This window comes from Colobus angolensis, unplaced genomic scaffold (genome assembly GCF_000951035.1).
Source record: "Colobus angolensis palliatus isolate OR3802 unplaced genomic scaffold, Cang.pa_1.0 Scaffold46, whole genome shotgun sequence".
Lineage (NCBI taxonomy): Eukaryota > Metazoa > Chordata > Mammalia > Primates > Cercopithecidae > Colobus > Colobus angolensis.
In genome coordinates, this window is record NW_012118043.1 from 14,317,327 (window position 1) to 14,333,260 (window position 15,934).

At 42.1% G+C, this 15,934-nt stretch overlaps 1 protein-coding gene across 1 annotated transcript in view; it reads right to left on the bottom strand.

Moving 5' to 3' along the window:
- Positions 1-8,562: 8,562 nt before the first annotated feature.
- Positions 8,563-15,934, bottom strand: part of DNAJC13 (DnaJ (Hsp40) homolog, subfamily C, member 13) — a 131,842-nt gene continuing 124,470 nt past the window's right edge. Inside the window, exon 56 of the mRNA XM_011958215.1 lies at positions 8,563-9,419. Coding sequence (XP_011813605.1) covers positions 9,313-9,419 — 107 coding nt within the window. The 3' untranslated portion in view covers positions 8,563-9,312. The remainder of the gene's footprint in view (positions 9,420-15,934) is intronic.

Sequence of the window (15,934 nt, forward strand, 5' to 3'; positions counted from 1 at the left end):
AGAATGGCGTGAACCCGGGAGGCGGAACTTGCAGTGAGCTGAGATCCGGCCGCTGCACTCCAGCCTGGGCGACAGAGCGAGACTGCGTCTCAAAAAAAAAAAAAACAAAAAACAAAAAAACAATGAGGCAAAGGAGGCAATCAGATATGCATTTTTCCCACATAAGCAGAGGGATGACTTTGAGGTCTGTCAGTCCTTTTTCCACAAGGAATTTCCCTGTGGGCAAATTGTGACGGAAGCATGTTGCTTTTTATCTTTGTAGCTATCTTTGTTAGGAATAAGAATGGGAGGCAGGTTTGCCTACGTGGTTCCCAGCTTGACTTTTCCCTTTGGCCTAGTGATTTTGGGGTCCCAAGATTTATTTTGCTTTCACAGTACATAAGACCCCCAGAGAGGAACAGAATCAGCATTATATAGTTTCTTCATCCCCCTGTCCCATGACTTCACCCTGTACCCTTTTACCAATCAACAATTTGCACACTTCAGCCCACTCAAAAACCCTTAAAGTCCTCAGCCCCAACTCCTTTGGAAAATGGATCTGAGGCATCCTCCCGTTTCCTCATTCGGTGGCCCTATGATTAAACCTCTTTCTCTGCAGCAACCCGACGTCTCAGAGTGTTGACTTGCTGTACACATAGAGCAACAGACCTATCACAGTTACATGGTGCTATGATTATTTTGCTGCCCAACTATTCTAAACTCTTCTCCCAGGTACGTCAATCTTCTTTCTTCTCTCAATATGTTCAAATACATATATTGCCTATCAATTTCATCTTCTTGAAGAATTTGTTCCCAGAGCCTCTAACCTGTTCCATCTGGATGGGTAGTTGTCTAAGTCAGCTGCAAGCTGTTGTCTTAATTTGAAATGTCTTTTCAATACCATTTGAAGAATTCCACCATTCGTTTGAAAAAAACCAAAATATTTCACCCCCAAATATACTTCTTTGACATATCCTGTAAAGCTGGTTTTTTTTTTTTTTTTTTTTTTTTTCAAGACCAAGTCTTGCCTGCTGCCCAGGCTGGAGTACAGTGGCATGATCATAGCTCCCCGCAGCCTCAACCTGCAGGCTCAAGTGATCCTCCGCCTCAGCTTCCCGAGTAGCTGGGACTACAGGTACACGTTAATCACTTTGTATGCTTTTTCTCCTATTCATCTGAAAATCAGTTGATTTTCAGTGAACCTTCAGAGGGTGACGGGCAAGTTTACACTTTGGCCCCCACACTTTTTTGGGTACCCCCTGCTTTAGTACAGAACATCTTTCTGGAACTTTTTACAAAAGAATGGGAGGTAAATTTGAGACCTCATGTGTGTAAAAATTTCCTAATTCTGTCCCCTCACTTAATAAATAGTTTCACTGGATATAGAATCCTGGGTTGAGCTTTTTGAAGGCATCACTCCCTTTTCTTCTTTCACTGTTATTGAGCAATCCAGTGCTATTCTGATTCTTGTTCTTTTCTCAGAAATGTTTCCTCTTCTCCTGCCACACCCTGGAGGGTTATAGCATCTTTGTTTTCATAGGGTAAAATTTCACAATTACGTGCATTTGTAAGGGTTGATTTTCATCTACTGGGCTGGCATTCGGTGGTGTTGGTGTTACTGGAAAGAGGTCACAATCCAGACCCCAAGAGAGGGTTGTTGGATCTCATACAAGAAATAATTCAGGAAAAGTCCATAAACTGAAAGCTAGTTTATTAAAGAAGAAACAAAAGAATGGCTACTCCATAGACAGAGTAGCCCGGAGAGCTGCTGGTTTGGTTGGCTACTTTTTTTTTTTTTTTAGATGTAGTCTTGCTTTCTCGCCCAGGCTGGAGTGCAGTGGCATGATCTTGGCTCACTGCAACCTTTACCGCCCAGGTTCAAGTGATTCTCCTGCCTCAGCCTTCCAAGTAGTAGGGATTACAGGTGCACACCACCACACTCAGCTAATTTTTGTTTATATTTTTAGTAGAGATGGGGTTTTGCCATCTCGGCCAGGCTGGTCTTGAACTCCTGACCTCGTGATCCACCCGTCTCAGCCTCCCAAAGTACTGGAATTACAGGAATGAGCCACCGTGCTTGGCCAGCTATTTTTATGGTTATTTCATGATCATATGCTAAACAAGGGGTGGATTATTCATGAGTTTTCCAGAAAATTCCCTTTTTAGACTATCTAGGGTAACTTCTGGATGTTGCCATGGCATTTGTAAACTGTCATGGTGCTGGTGGGAATAATTTGCCATGCTAATATATTATAATTGGTGTATAATGAGCAGTGAGGACCACCAGAGGTCACTTTCATTGCCATCTTAGTTTTGGTGGGTTTTCGCGGCTTCTTTACCACATCCTGTTTATTAGCAGGGTCTCTATGACCTGTATCTGTGATACCAGTCCTGTTGTCCTCCTGTCTCATCCTGTGCCTGAGAAGGCCTAACCTGGGGATGCAGCCCAGCAGGTCTCAACCTTATGTTACCCAGCCCCTATTCAAGGTGGAGTCACTCTGGTTCAAACACCTCTGACACTGGGACTCGTAAAACAAACCCCCAAATGAAGGCCTCAGAAGCAGCCTCAGAACCAGAAGTTTTTCTGACTTTCTTCTACCCTCTTCTACCTTCCTGTCGCTCAGTTCCATTCTCCCCCAAGGCTAGCCACAGAAACTAGAATCTCTCTTCCCCAAGGTGGGTCAGAAACCAGAACCTCTTTTTCCCAAAGTCAGCCATAAAACCTAGAATTATTATGCTTTCCCTCCACCTTTCTATGTAAAAACTGGCCATAAAAATTATCCAACTTACCTTGTTTGACTACAGGTCAGAGGACCCCTGTTCCAGAGAAGGACCCACCCCATACCCAGAAGGAAGGTCTGCGTGCTCAGATAGGCCAAGAAGAGTCTAAACAGACCTTACTGGGTTTCCCCACGCAGGCCCTTAGCATTTGATCTTACCCTTTTGTCCAATCATAAACACGGCCAAAGTATGGCTGTCAATACTTTGTTGAACCTAAGCATCAAAGTGAACAGGATCTTTGGGCTTTCATTCTGAAGGCTCCTGTGTATACTCATTAAATAAATGTGTATGCCTTTTCTCCAATTAATCTGTGTTTTGCAAGTTGATTTTTCAGCAAACCTTCAGAGGATGAAGGACAAGTTCCCTTGGCCTCCTCAGTGGCATAGTCTTCCTTACTGGGAAAGGGCTTGTAGTTTTTATTTTGCCCCTTTTCAAAACTAGTATTTTTTTTTTTTTTTTTTTTGAGACAGAGTCTCGCTCTGTCACCCAGGCTGGAGTGCAGTGGCACAATCTCAGCTCACTGCAAGCTCCGCCTCCTGGGTTCACGCCATTCTCCTGCCTCAGCCTCCCGAGTAGCTGGGACCACAGGTGCCCACCACCATGCCTGGCTAAGATTTTTGTATTTTTAGTAGAGACGGGGTTTCACTGTGTTAGCCAGGATGGTCTCAATCTGCTGACCTCGTGATCCGCCTGCCTCAGTCTCCCAAAGTGCTGGGATTACAGGCGTGAGCCACCGCACCCAGCCGAAAACTAGAATTCTTTTGGGATCTTAGTTTTTTGGATAATGGGCTCCCTGAACTGGGTCTCTTTTGTCTATTTTTCCATCTTACTCTGCTTAACAAGATTACCTCAACGTTCTCTGTCAATGTCTTCTATTGTTTTTCTTCTATTTTTATGAAAAAAATTTTAAGACCTGATTTTCTGTGGGAAAAATTTTTCAAAGTGGCATCCTGTTGTTTTGTAGATGCAATGCTTATCTCTGAGGGTATAGTTATACAGCTTTCTTTTCCAATGCTTTCTTCTTCGTAGTGTCCTCCAGATTTCCTTTTTTCTTCCCGTTTTGGCCTCTTTTGTGCTTCTACTGCCATACCTGGAGGTAAACACCTGTCAGCATTCACACTAAGGGCTGCCTTCGAAGGCTCTCTGCAGTGCTGAGTCACTTTAGGAAAGCCTCTGCCACAGGAAGGGTGTGCTATCATCCAGCTGTGTATCACTTGATAAAGTTTTCTGCTGCAAACTCTAGACTTGCTTAGATACTCTGAACTCACCTTGATCATTTTAGTGTTGACAAGATTGTCCTCAGGTCAGCTCTTACATTTAAAGCTGGGAAAAATGTTCCATTTCCTGCCTTGGAATGCTGGGAGACCTGATAGATACATACGAAGGGCTATTTTGAGTCATGTAAAATACTAAAATGTGAGATTGGGGTTTGAGCTTAAGTAACTCCAGTGACTTTCCCGATCTTATGCATAGCTAAATATTTGTAGAATTACTTCCATATGACCTTTCCTTTTGAAGACAAATGACTCATTCTTTCATTGACTCATGCCACATCTTCGTAAACTTTTCCCTGAAATAGAGACTGAGGGCATGAGTTCCTCTTTTCCTGTTCACAGGCATTGGTTAGGGTCCAGGGAATGAGGCCAATGTTCTCTGTAGACCTTAGATTTATCTACTGCCATTGGGCAACAGCTGAAAACTCTTCATACAGGGTAACTGCATAACTTGTATATAAACCATATTCCTTTTCAATGTCAAAAAATTTAAGCATGAAACATTCTTATTTGTGTAAACAACAGAGTTTTCATTAACAGCTCTGGGCCTTTCTCTTCTCTTACAAAGTTATTTCCCTAAATTGGGGATTTGTAAAAACGATGGAAATGTACACATCTTCTTTCATAAGCCTGATGGCAAAACAAACGTTTTAAACTGGCCACCCTATTTGCTGTATTCATGGGACCCTGGAACCCACAGTAGCCTCGCCCACCTTTTACTCCCTAAGTTTGGAAATTAGTGGTCAATAATCCAGACGTGAAGTTCTTTGCTTTAAATGCTAAATGGCATATTAAACAACACATGTAGTAACAACGAGTAATAGGAAAGCACTGATGACCAGGAGAAATGCCTGAAGTTTCCACTACAATGGAGGAGTTAAAGAATTTCTTTCACAGAGAGTCATCTATGGGAAACAATTCTGCGAAGTGATCTAGTTCTGAGGTTGTTAACTGAGGTGACAGTGGGACTGAGTTTTCGGGTATTTTTAAAATACGTGCTTTTGGGTATTTTTGCATAAAGGGTTTATACATATTTCAACAGATTCTTAACACCAAAGTAAGATTTCCTGACCAGGTCAAACAGGCATTTTATAGACAAAATTAATGCCCAATGCCAGAAACCTAAGCAGGGCAGAATCTGCCTGACAAGCCAGTGTTCTTCCTTGACACAACCTCACCGCGCCCAGCTCCTCATTCCTAGACACTCTGTCTACAAGGCTAACACCCTATTAGGTGTTTACATCTATTATTCTTGATCTCCCGAACATTCCCATGAGGGAGACATTAATGACCCCCACTTATTGGTGACAGCTCCAAGGTCACGTGGTGAAGGCAGAACCACAGTCCAGGTGGCCCCAACTCAGTCCATACCAGCTCCAGGATACCTTACTTCTGTTCTCCTGCCCTAATTTAAACAGACCAGGTGACACAAGACAATGAGTTAAACACTGAATTCAACCAAAATCTACACAAATATTTGGGGTTACTATGAGGATGGAATCTACACCTTGGGCATCCAGGAGTGATTCTGATATAACCTGGATACTCAAAACTTAACATGTACTCAAAAAAAAACAAAAACAAAAACAAAAAAAAACACAAGAAAAAAACAAAACTGGAAATGCTCCGAGGAGCCAGGCAGTCACCCAGTTCTAACTTAGTGCCCATTCCAAGTTTTGGTGTGTGCTATGGGCCAGCCTTGGGGGTCTGCCTCCCCAGCTTCAGGACAGGCTGTCAGTTGTTTCTGAAGGTGCTTGAGTTGAATTTTTTTTTTTTTTTTTTTTTTTGAGACGGAGTCTTGCTCTGTCGCCCAGGCTGGAGTGCAGTGGCCGGATCTCAGCTCACTGCAAGCTCCGCCTCCCGGGTTTACGCCATTCTCCTGCCTCAGCCTCCTGAGTAGCTGGGACTACAGGCACCTGCCACCTCGCCCGGCTAGTTTTTTGTATTTTTAGTAGAGACGGGGTTTCACCGTGTTAGCCAAGATGGTCTCGAACTCCTGACCTCGTGATCCACCCGTCTCGGCCTCCCAAAGTGCTGGGATTACAGGCTTGAGCCACCGCGCCCGGCCTTGAGTTGAATTTATACCAAGTCCCATCAAGGCTCAGGTGGCTCTGGCTCCAACCAGCCCTTTGTCCTACTAATCTATGAAAAAACTCTCTTATTTGTTACTGGTGCTCCAGCCAACACTATGTATTAGTCTGCTTGGACTGTCATAACAACATACCATAGACTGGTGGCTAAACAACAAATTTAGTTTTCACAGTTCTGGAGGCTGGGAAGTTTAAGATCAATGTGCCAGCAAGTTAGGTTTCATTCTGAGGCCTCTTCTCTTGGCTTGTACTTGGCTCCCAGTGTGCTCGCGTGACCTCTTGATGCAGAATGTCAGGTGTCAGGGGAGAGGTACAGGTGGGCTCTCTGGTGTCTAAGGTATTATCCCCATTATGAGGGCTCCACCTTCATGACCTCAGATATCTAACACTAATTACCTCCCTGAGGCCCCATCTCCAAATACCACTGGGGGTTAGGGCCTCACCCTATGAATTTTGGGGGAAGATACAACCATTTACTCCCAAACAACTAGCTTCCCTGAAGTCCTTGTCCTCCTCTGTCCCATCACAAAAGTGGCATGAGCACACATGTGACCAGGAAACTACATATTGCAAAAGGAATTCAGTCATTTAAAAGAACACCTGATTAATAACTCATTGGACAGAAAGCACATCCATCCAATTCCTCGTAACCACTGGTTTTTATCTTATTTCAAGGGGACTGATTTTGATTTTTTTTTGCCTCGTAATATCCCTATTTAATTCTCGTAACACCCCTTTGAGGAATGGGCTCAGAATTAACCTTATTTTGTAGATAAGGAAACAAAAATATCTGCCTTCCTTGGTCATACTGCCGCTGGCCAGTAAAAGGAGGGCCATGTATTCCCAGCAACTCAAGTAGGCAGTTAAATTCCTAGTCAGAGGTTGCGAGAAAGTTTATCTGCAATATTTTTTCCAAGTGCTCTTCCCAAAATCCTAATAAAGCTTATTTACACAATTTTCATATAATGAACAATTTCAGCATGAGAAGGATTACTGAAGTTCTAGACTGAAAGGGATTCTTGAGCATCTGGTGATGATCCTCGGTGGACGGACGAGGGTCCAGCATGGTCTCTTGCCCATTTCCAGTTTCTGCCTCTGCACTGCTCCTTAGATGGACTGTGGGTTACTAGGGTGTATCTCTGAGTTTTGCTACCTCTAAACAGCCCCTCCCCCAACAAACACACCAAAGCGATCACTCCACACTGCTGTTTAAAACACAGATCTCATTCCTGAATCACTATTAGGTTTGATGTTAATGCGTCAGCCCGGCACTTAGGACACCGTCCAGCTGGCTCCTCCCTGGGTCTCAGGCTGGGTTCTCTCTGGATCCTTATCCCCCAGCCATACCGGACAACCTCCACCCCTCCAGGTGTCCTATATACACTTTCCTGTTACCCTGCTCAAGCTGTCTCACTTTTGTATCTCAGGACTGGAGCAAACGACTTCATACTTAAATCTCAGATAAAGCCTCCACCCTCAAAGATCAAACCTCAACTTTCCCCATCACAGACACTTGCCTGACATTGCTGTCGTCTTAATGGCTCAGAATACACACCTCAGCGTCACATTAAGAGTTTTGATTTCTTACTCTGTTACTTACTAGTTGTGTGACTTTTAGTAAGCTGCTTTACTTATCTGAACCTCATGTTCTTCACCTGGAAGATGGGAATTGTATCAGTACCAAGCCCATAGGTTTGTTCTGAGGATTAACTGGCCCATAGGTTTGTTCTGAGGATTAAATGAGGTTATACAATACTTTGCAGACAGTAAATATTCAGTAAAGGTTAACTATTATTGACATCTAAACATCAATGATTGCAGACTAGTTTAATGGGTCTTTATTGTATTCATAATACTTATATTCTTAGTATTTAAAAGAAAAAATTGCTATGTTGATTTATGCTCTCCTAAATACCTAATCCCAATTTAGCTGTTATAATTTCTTTCAGTGAACACTTTTATGGCCATCTATTGTCTAGAAACTAAAACCCTAGTTACATATTAAAATACTTCCATTAACATATTATTCCATAATCTGTGAGAGATGATAAACTTGATGCAAAAGTTTGAATTAGTGACTTGGAATAGGAGTAAGTTTCCATTTTGGCTGTTCTTACACATCAACTGTGGAATAAACTTGGTTTTTGCTTTGAAAGGAAACTTGGAAGTGTGGGTATTTCCCCATTCTTTAAGAATTATTTGTTTATATTCTCCATGTTTATATTTTCTTGTAGTTTGTAGTCACACGAGAAAATCTATGTGCTGAGACTTGTTATTTGAAAAATCTTCTGGCTATTTAATTTTCTCTTCTTAAAAATAGAATTGATGTCACACATAATTAACAGCCTGACCCATTCCTGAGTGTTGTATGAAAAATACATGAGATGCTATGTCTGGAAACTTAGATGTGGCTGCAATATTAAACGAGAACAAATATATCTCATTAACAAAGCAGTCAATTCCCTTTATTTTTAAAATTTTATGTACACATATGAATGATCTGTATAATGTACATTCAATATAGAAAGCTTTATATATTTGATAGAGTATAGAACATTTCACAATTACACTAATCTCTTACATAACATCTTGACATCCATTTTTAAATTTTTGTGCACAAGCTCCTCTTCATTCAATTTGGTAAAGCCAGTTATACATACTAATGTGTACTGTGAGCTTTCAGAAGTTAATGATTGAGGATGCCAGTGAGGAGTGCAGGGACAAAACCTAATAGTCTTGGATGGTGGGGTGAGGATGGCCACGCAGACTTGATGCAGGAGAGGGAAATATTCTTTCCTGGGGAAAAGTGACTTAGCCCAATTTTTGTTGACTGTAGCTCAACCCTACAGTCATGTTAATTCAAAAAAAAAATTACAAAAACTAGGAAGAAAGTTTTGTCTTTTTGATTCACAGTTTTGTAAACAGATATAAAGGAACAAATGTGCTTACATACACTAAGAAAAAAAAATTGTGTACCCACTTAGGTTGATCCACAGAGTGCTTTCTTATAATGTGATACAATTAGAATCACTGACTTTTTTCCTAAAAATATATTTATAGAAAAAGGAGTAACACTGTCATGAAACCAGGAGAAAGGCAGTAAGAGTTTGCTTCAACGTATCAGCTGGAGGAATGTGGACTCGGACTCGGCACTGGCCTTTCAGTGTTTATTGTCTGTCGTGCATACTTCAAGTCTGATAGCCAAGGTCGCCTGCCTCATGGTCTACGGGAGGTGGCAGGTTAGACATGACCGACGTGGATGTACCTGCAGTAAGGTAGCCAGCAACTCCAGGTCCTGCAAGAAAGGAACACACACACCTCTAGAGAGCAGAGTCAAGTGAAAGCACTGACCTTTATAAAAATGTCAGAGCCTGTTCAGGCACTCCATCACACAAAACTCATCATCTATTTCAATTACCTAAATGTGCATCCATACCTTAATCAACAGCTACATACTACCATTTTCATGTCTGCCTGTACTATAGACTAGAAATCATTTCAAAATGTATGCTGGACAGTAACACTGGTGTGGAAATATGGAAAAAATTTTCCTTCTTACATTTGGGAATCTTTCGTTTTCAATCTTTCAAAAAATTCCGAGCACTGAAAAGAACTATGTCAAATGGACAAAAATGGAAACAGACAAAAGAAACTACACTCAGCCCATCCAAGTCATATGTGACAAAATTCAACATAAACACTTCTGTCAACACTCAAACTAACCTATTTTCATTTGGTGCAAAGAAATGCTATTATAACAAGTAACACCAAATGAACAAGGGTTGCTACACCAAGGACTCTGAGAAAGAAAAGGAAGGCTCTGGACATCCGTCAGTCATAGGTTAAAACAAGAATGCTACGTGAAAGGGTATTGATATTTTAGTTATGTATTTCTCCCTTGATCCTGTTTCTATTGCACGAAAATGCTATACACGCCAGCATTTATCGAGATGTGTCCTATGGGCATATTAATGGCTTTAGCCCTCTAGAGTTTATTTTAAACATTGCATAAACATTTAATTACATCTCAGAAGCACTGCACAAACTAACAAGTACTTGGAAGGGACACTGTAGCGTAATACTGCATACTGAGCAATAGTTTTAGCTGAAATTGTAGGAAACAAGGCAAACAACTAAGGAACATTGAAGGGTTAGGACTAGAAAGGCAGTGGGAGTGGCATGCATTTAGCAAAATGTTTCTCTACCTGCTTCAGAGAGCTACACAGAAGTTAGCAAGCTGCCTGGCAGAGCGGATCTAAAGCCCGCTCCTGAGGTGAAGGGGGCTGCTGCCAGTTAGAAGGGAAGGAGAGACACCTGAGGGGAAAAAAGAAATATAAGCAGCAAGGGAAGTTGTGAGGAAGCACAAACAGCAGAGTAGTTTGAGGAAGGTAGAAACAGGGATTGGTGGAGGACAAAAGGCCACCATTCAGATTCATCTTGTTTTTGACCTTAGAAGTATTGGTACTGTGGATGTGAAATGGCTTGCACAGATACATGGGCAGAGATGACTCAGCCTGTGTGAGCTGTGACTGAAGCCAACCAGAGTGCCCAGGTACTTGGAATGCTGTACTTATAAAAACCTTGTACTTGTAGAGCTTACAAAAAATATTTCCCCTTTGTAAGGTACTGTGGGAGCCTGCATCTATCAACTCCTGCCTTGAGCCAATCAGGATGCCAGGCCTTTCACCTTCTGCTCAGGAAAAAGGCCAGCAGGTCAACAATGCCCCTCTAACAACGCAGTTCAGAGCTGCAGCAGCACCCTGTGATCATTTCCCACCACCTGTCACTCTCTGAACTGTAGGCTGCAGCACCATTACTGCAAAACTATCCAGTAGGTCTCATCAAAGATGTAACCCTTAACAGTAAGACCTCAAACACTCTAGACTGTGTGGTTTCTGAGCAATTCTGATTGTGGGTTCAACTTGGTTCCCATCAAAATAGTAGGTTACGAGACCAAACCACGAATGCTACATCTAGAAAGTGGATTAATGATGCAGTTCTCAAACTGTGTGCTGAGGCACCCTGGGGCATTGCTGGATATTTATTCTCTTCACCTGTGTGTGTGTGTGTGTGTGTGTGTGTGTGTGTGTATTTAACAGATGGGGGTCTATGTTGCCTTGAACTCCTGGGCTCAAGCAACTCCCCTAAAAGCCCCCCTATCCAGGCCTTGAACTCCTAGGCTCAAGTGATTTTCCCACCCCAGCCTACTGAGTAGCTGGACTCGGCCTGTCCACGTGGACTACAGGTGCCTGCCACATCATCCAGCTAACTGCTGGTTATTTTAAATTTGAAACACAGCGCCATCTGCTGACTACCATACAAACAACTATTTTCAAGTTGTCTTGCAATTACTTCATTAATTAGGTATTTCTTTTGGCTTGGGGATGGATGAAAAAATTACTGCGCTATTAAGGGCACTGTGAACTGAGAAAACGTGGGAAGCTCTGAGCTAAAATCTAAATGGTGAAACGATGGGCTTGGAAGAAACCAAATTTTAGTACCATCATTTGCCTCTTTAGGAAAGGCAAATCAAAATCAATTCCTGGATAGTTCTACAAATGAAATCTGAGGTGCTCTCCCCAGGCCCCTGGCCTCTCCTTGAGAATATGTCTGGTTTCTTGGGGCTAAAAGGTGCTGCTTGGTCACTTCCATGGAATAGAGCAGTTGTGTTCTCCAGAGAAAGATGGGAAGAACAGGGGCTGCCAGGAATGGACATGTGGCAAGTTTGCACAAGGCTGATGGGCTTCAGAGAAATGAGAAAAGATGGAAAATTTACAGAGAATCCCACAAAACCGAACTGGCTACCATGATGAAGTATATATGTGAAAAGTTATCTCCAATTCTGGCTTCTAAAAGCATCTTCCCCCGGCTTCTGTTCCTTTTTGTGTTCCTTCTTTTGCTACTGATTTTCTAGGTGAGGTAATTTGAGGATTTTCACTGCTGAAATTATTTTTTATGAGGCCCTGAGACAGCAGCAAGCTGTTCTAGAACCTAACAAATGGCTAAGTAATCAAGGGCCCTGGATAATGAGTAACCACAATTTATCTGCATCCACAGGAAAAATTCCACTGAGGCACCTTTAAACAAGCATTTGTCATAAAACAAAATATGCCAGGCTAGAGAAACTATGGAAATAGGCAGTCTCATTTCAATTTTTCAATATTGAGTAATCCTACCTAGCTAGGACTTTAAAATTTTTACCCCAAATCTTGAGCATGTGACTGAATGACATTTACTCAGCCGCCAGAGAGAAGACAACATAGTTTTGGTCATTTTTATCTTACTTCGAAGTAGTAATTCACTCCTTTATCTTTCCCCATGTCCTAAATAAAACTCACCTAACCTGCCAAACTCACCTAAAGACATCAGTTAGAAGAAAGGGTTGGTGATGTGTGTTGTCACAGCAACCTTGATTTCTTCTTTCTTTTTTTTTTTCTGAGACAGAGTCTCAGTCTCGCTCTGTCGCCCAGGCTGGAGTGCAGTGGCGCCATCTCGGCTCACTGCAAGCTCCGCCTCCCGGGTTCACACCATTCTCCTGCCTCAGCCTCCCGAGTAGCTGGGACCACAGGTATCCGCCACTACGCCTGGCTAATTTTTTTGTATTTTTAGTAGAGATGGAGTTTCACTGTGTTAGGCAGGATGGTCTTGATCTCCTGACCTCGTGATCCGCCTGCCTCAGCCTCCCAAAGTACTGGGATTACAGGCGTGAGCCACCGCGCCCGGTCAGCAACCTTGATTTCAATGATTACAGAGGGGCTGGGTACAATCTGTATCTTCTGAAGTTTGAAAGTAGCACAGGGCACATTTGAATTAAATGCAATCCCAATTCAACACAACACTATAAATTCCTGGAGTTCCACATCATGGTATTTTACCATTATTAGAACTATATGCCCCTTTTATCAAACACACGATACACAATACATCAATGAAAAGCTCAAACACAAAAAACATTTGGCAACTCAATGAGCACACATCAATCCAACTGGTGGTAAATTTACCTAATTTATCTCTTAATTTGCCTACATCATCTGCAGTTAGAGGAAGATGTAGGGTTGACATCTTATATACTACAATTTCAGGCAGACGGCAAGAGTTAGCAGCTTTAACTCTTGAAATAGTTCATTTTTAATGTAATTTAGTTAATTAATTTTTTTTGAGACAAGGTCTTGCTCTGTTGCCCAGGCTGGAGTGTGGTGGTGCGAGCTCAGCTCACTGTGACTTCCGCCTCCGAGGCTCAAGAGAGCCTCCCGAGTAGGCGGGACTACAGGCGTGCACCAACATGCCTGGCTACATTTCTGTATTTTTCTGTAGAGACGGGGTCTTGCCGTGTTGCCTACGCTGGTCTGAAACTCGGACTCAAGCAGTCTGCCCACCTTGGCCTCCAGAATTGCTGGGATTACAGACAAAAGCCACTGTAGCCGGCAAGTTGGTCCTTTCAAATAGGACAGACTAGAGCTGACGAAAAAATCTCAAGCAACCAACATCACTACAGAAGAGCATCCCAGATTGATAACATGCCCAGAGTTTCACAATTCTGGGGCCAATAATGCTTACAGCTTGTCCAGACTGTTCTACATGGACATGTCTGCAGGCTTCAGTAGTGGCCTTCTGGAAGACTCATTATCTCCAAGTCCCTTCCTGGTTGGGTTTTACACCATCTCCCCACTTGGCCAGGCCTGTAAACTTGCTATCCCTTAAGCTGGCTCAGGGATGGGAAAAAATTTCTATACCACAACTTTTCTTTTTCCCTAACCTTCTTCTAATCTCTTCACAGCCACTTTTCATATCTCATTCAGAAGCCACCCCACAGATCCAAGTAAAAGGAAAGGCAAGAAACTTTTTACTGCCTATACCTTTTCCCTATAGTTACTAGAGCATGTGGATGGGGGTGAGGACCAAATGAAGTCCAGGTTTCTGAAGATAAACCCCTATTTCTTCTGGATTCTAACCACAGACCTTTTAAAGGTTCACACTCTAAGTCAAGGACACATGTTTTTTATTTCATCAAGTCAAAAAATGATAGATAAGACAGAACAAAAGAATTAGAACAAGCTTTCCTATAGAGAAGCTTATAATAGACATATTACTATTCTTCAGGGCCAATTTACTCTTGGTTAAGAAAAATAAGGCTGACCAGGTGCAGTGGCTCACACCTGTAATCCCAGGACTTTGGGAGTATGAGGCGGGTGGATCATTTGAGGTCAGGAGTCCGAGACTAGCCTGGCCAACATGGCAAAACCCCATCTCTACTAAAAATACAAAAATTAGCCAGGCATGGTGGTGCATACCTGTAATCCCAGCTACTTGGGAGGCTGAGGGCAGGAGAATCGTTTGAACCCAGGAGGCAAAGGTTGCAGTGAGCTGAGATCATGCTGCAGCACTCCAGCCTGGGCAACAGAGCAAGACTTATCTCAAAAAAAAAAAAAAAAAAAAGCTGGATTTTTCAATTTTGGGCTTAAAAAAAAAAAATAAAAGAGGCCAGGTGTGGTGGCTCAGGCCTGTAATCCCAGCACTTTGGGAGGCCATGTTGGGTGGATCACCTGAAGCCAGGAGTTCAAGACCAGCAGGGCTAACATGGCAAAATCCCATCTTTACTAAAAATGATGATAATAATTACAAAAATTAGCTGAGTATGCTGGGGCAAGCCTGTAATCCCAGCTACTTGGGAAGCTGAAGCAGGAGAATCACTTGAATACGGGGAGCAGAGGTTACAGTGAGCTGAGGTCGCGACACTGCACTCCAGCCTGGGTGAGAGAGTGAGACTGTCTCAAAAAAATAAATAACAAAAATAAGGCAGATTTTTTTTTTTCAATCATACCATCCTTATACACAAAGTAATGAATGTAATGCCATGAAAATGTGGTACGTAAATTTTTGGACAGAGGCTAAAGAGGTAAAGTTTTTATAGTGCCTATAAGAACAAACTCCTACTTAGAAGCTATAGTTTTAACATCAAATCTGAAGAGAGATATGGGATAGACTAAGACCATGGTCTAGGTATTTTTCTCCATAGATATGAGGGACAGGGGATGGAAAAGTTAAAATAAAAACCTATGACACTGTTCTGAACAGGACAGACCTGCAGCCAAAGCACTGCATGTTTATACATTTTAGGACTCTCTTCCAACTTTAGGATTGTCAATATTAAAGTGGTTATGGTGAAGAAAAAAAGTGTCACACTAAGTTTAAAATTAAAACCAGGTAAAACTTCCTCCAAAGCCCCTAGTTTTGAATATTCCAGATTGAGTCTTCATGATTTTATAAACTTCTATACTAGCAATCAAGATTAAAACAATTACAATGGTTTAGAAACCCTGGGTGATAATTTTTTCTCTTAGTTTATCTCTATCATCTTTGGTTAGGAGAGAATGCAGGGCTGACATCTTTTTATATACTACAATTTCAGGCAGACAGCAAGAACTGCCTCATATTCCTAAGGTTAATTGCAAATTAAAAACTTTTATACCAGACAAGATACTGCCTCTTTAGCATTCAGAAATAGTCTGACTTTCTTATGCTGAAGCCTATGTGAAAATGACTATTCTAAAATTATGCAATTAGTGTGTCAAACAAATGTTCTGAGTTTTAAACATAGTATCCTTTGAAACCAAAGCAGTAAAACATCCTTTCATTCCTATATATTCCACCCCCATAAAAGGACACACCCTAAATATTTAGCAAAACCATAAACAAATCACTGGAAACTTAGGAGAATATCTTTTTTTGAGGCGGAATCTCCCTCTGTCGCCCAGGCTGGAGTGCAGTAGCACCATCTTGGCTCACTGCAAGGCTCTGCCTCCCAGGTTC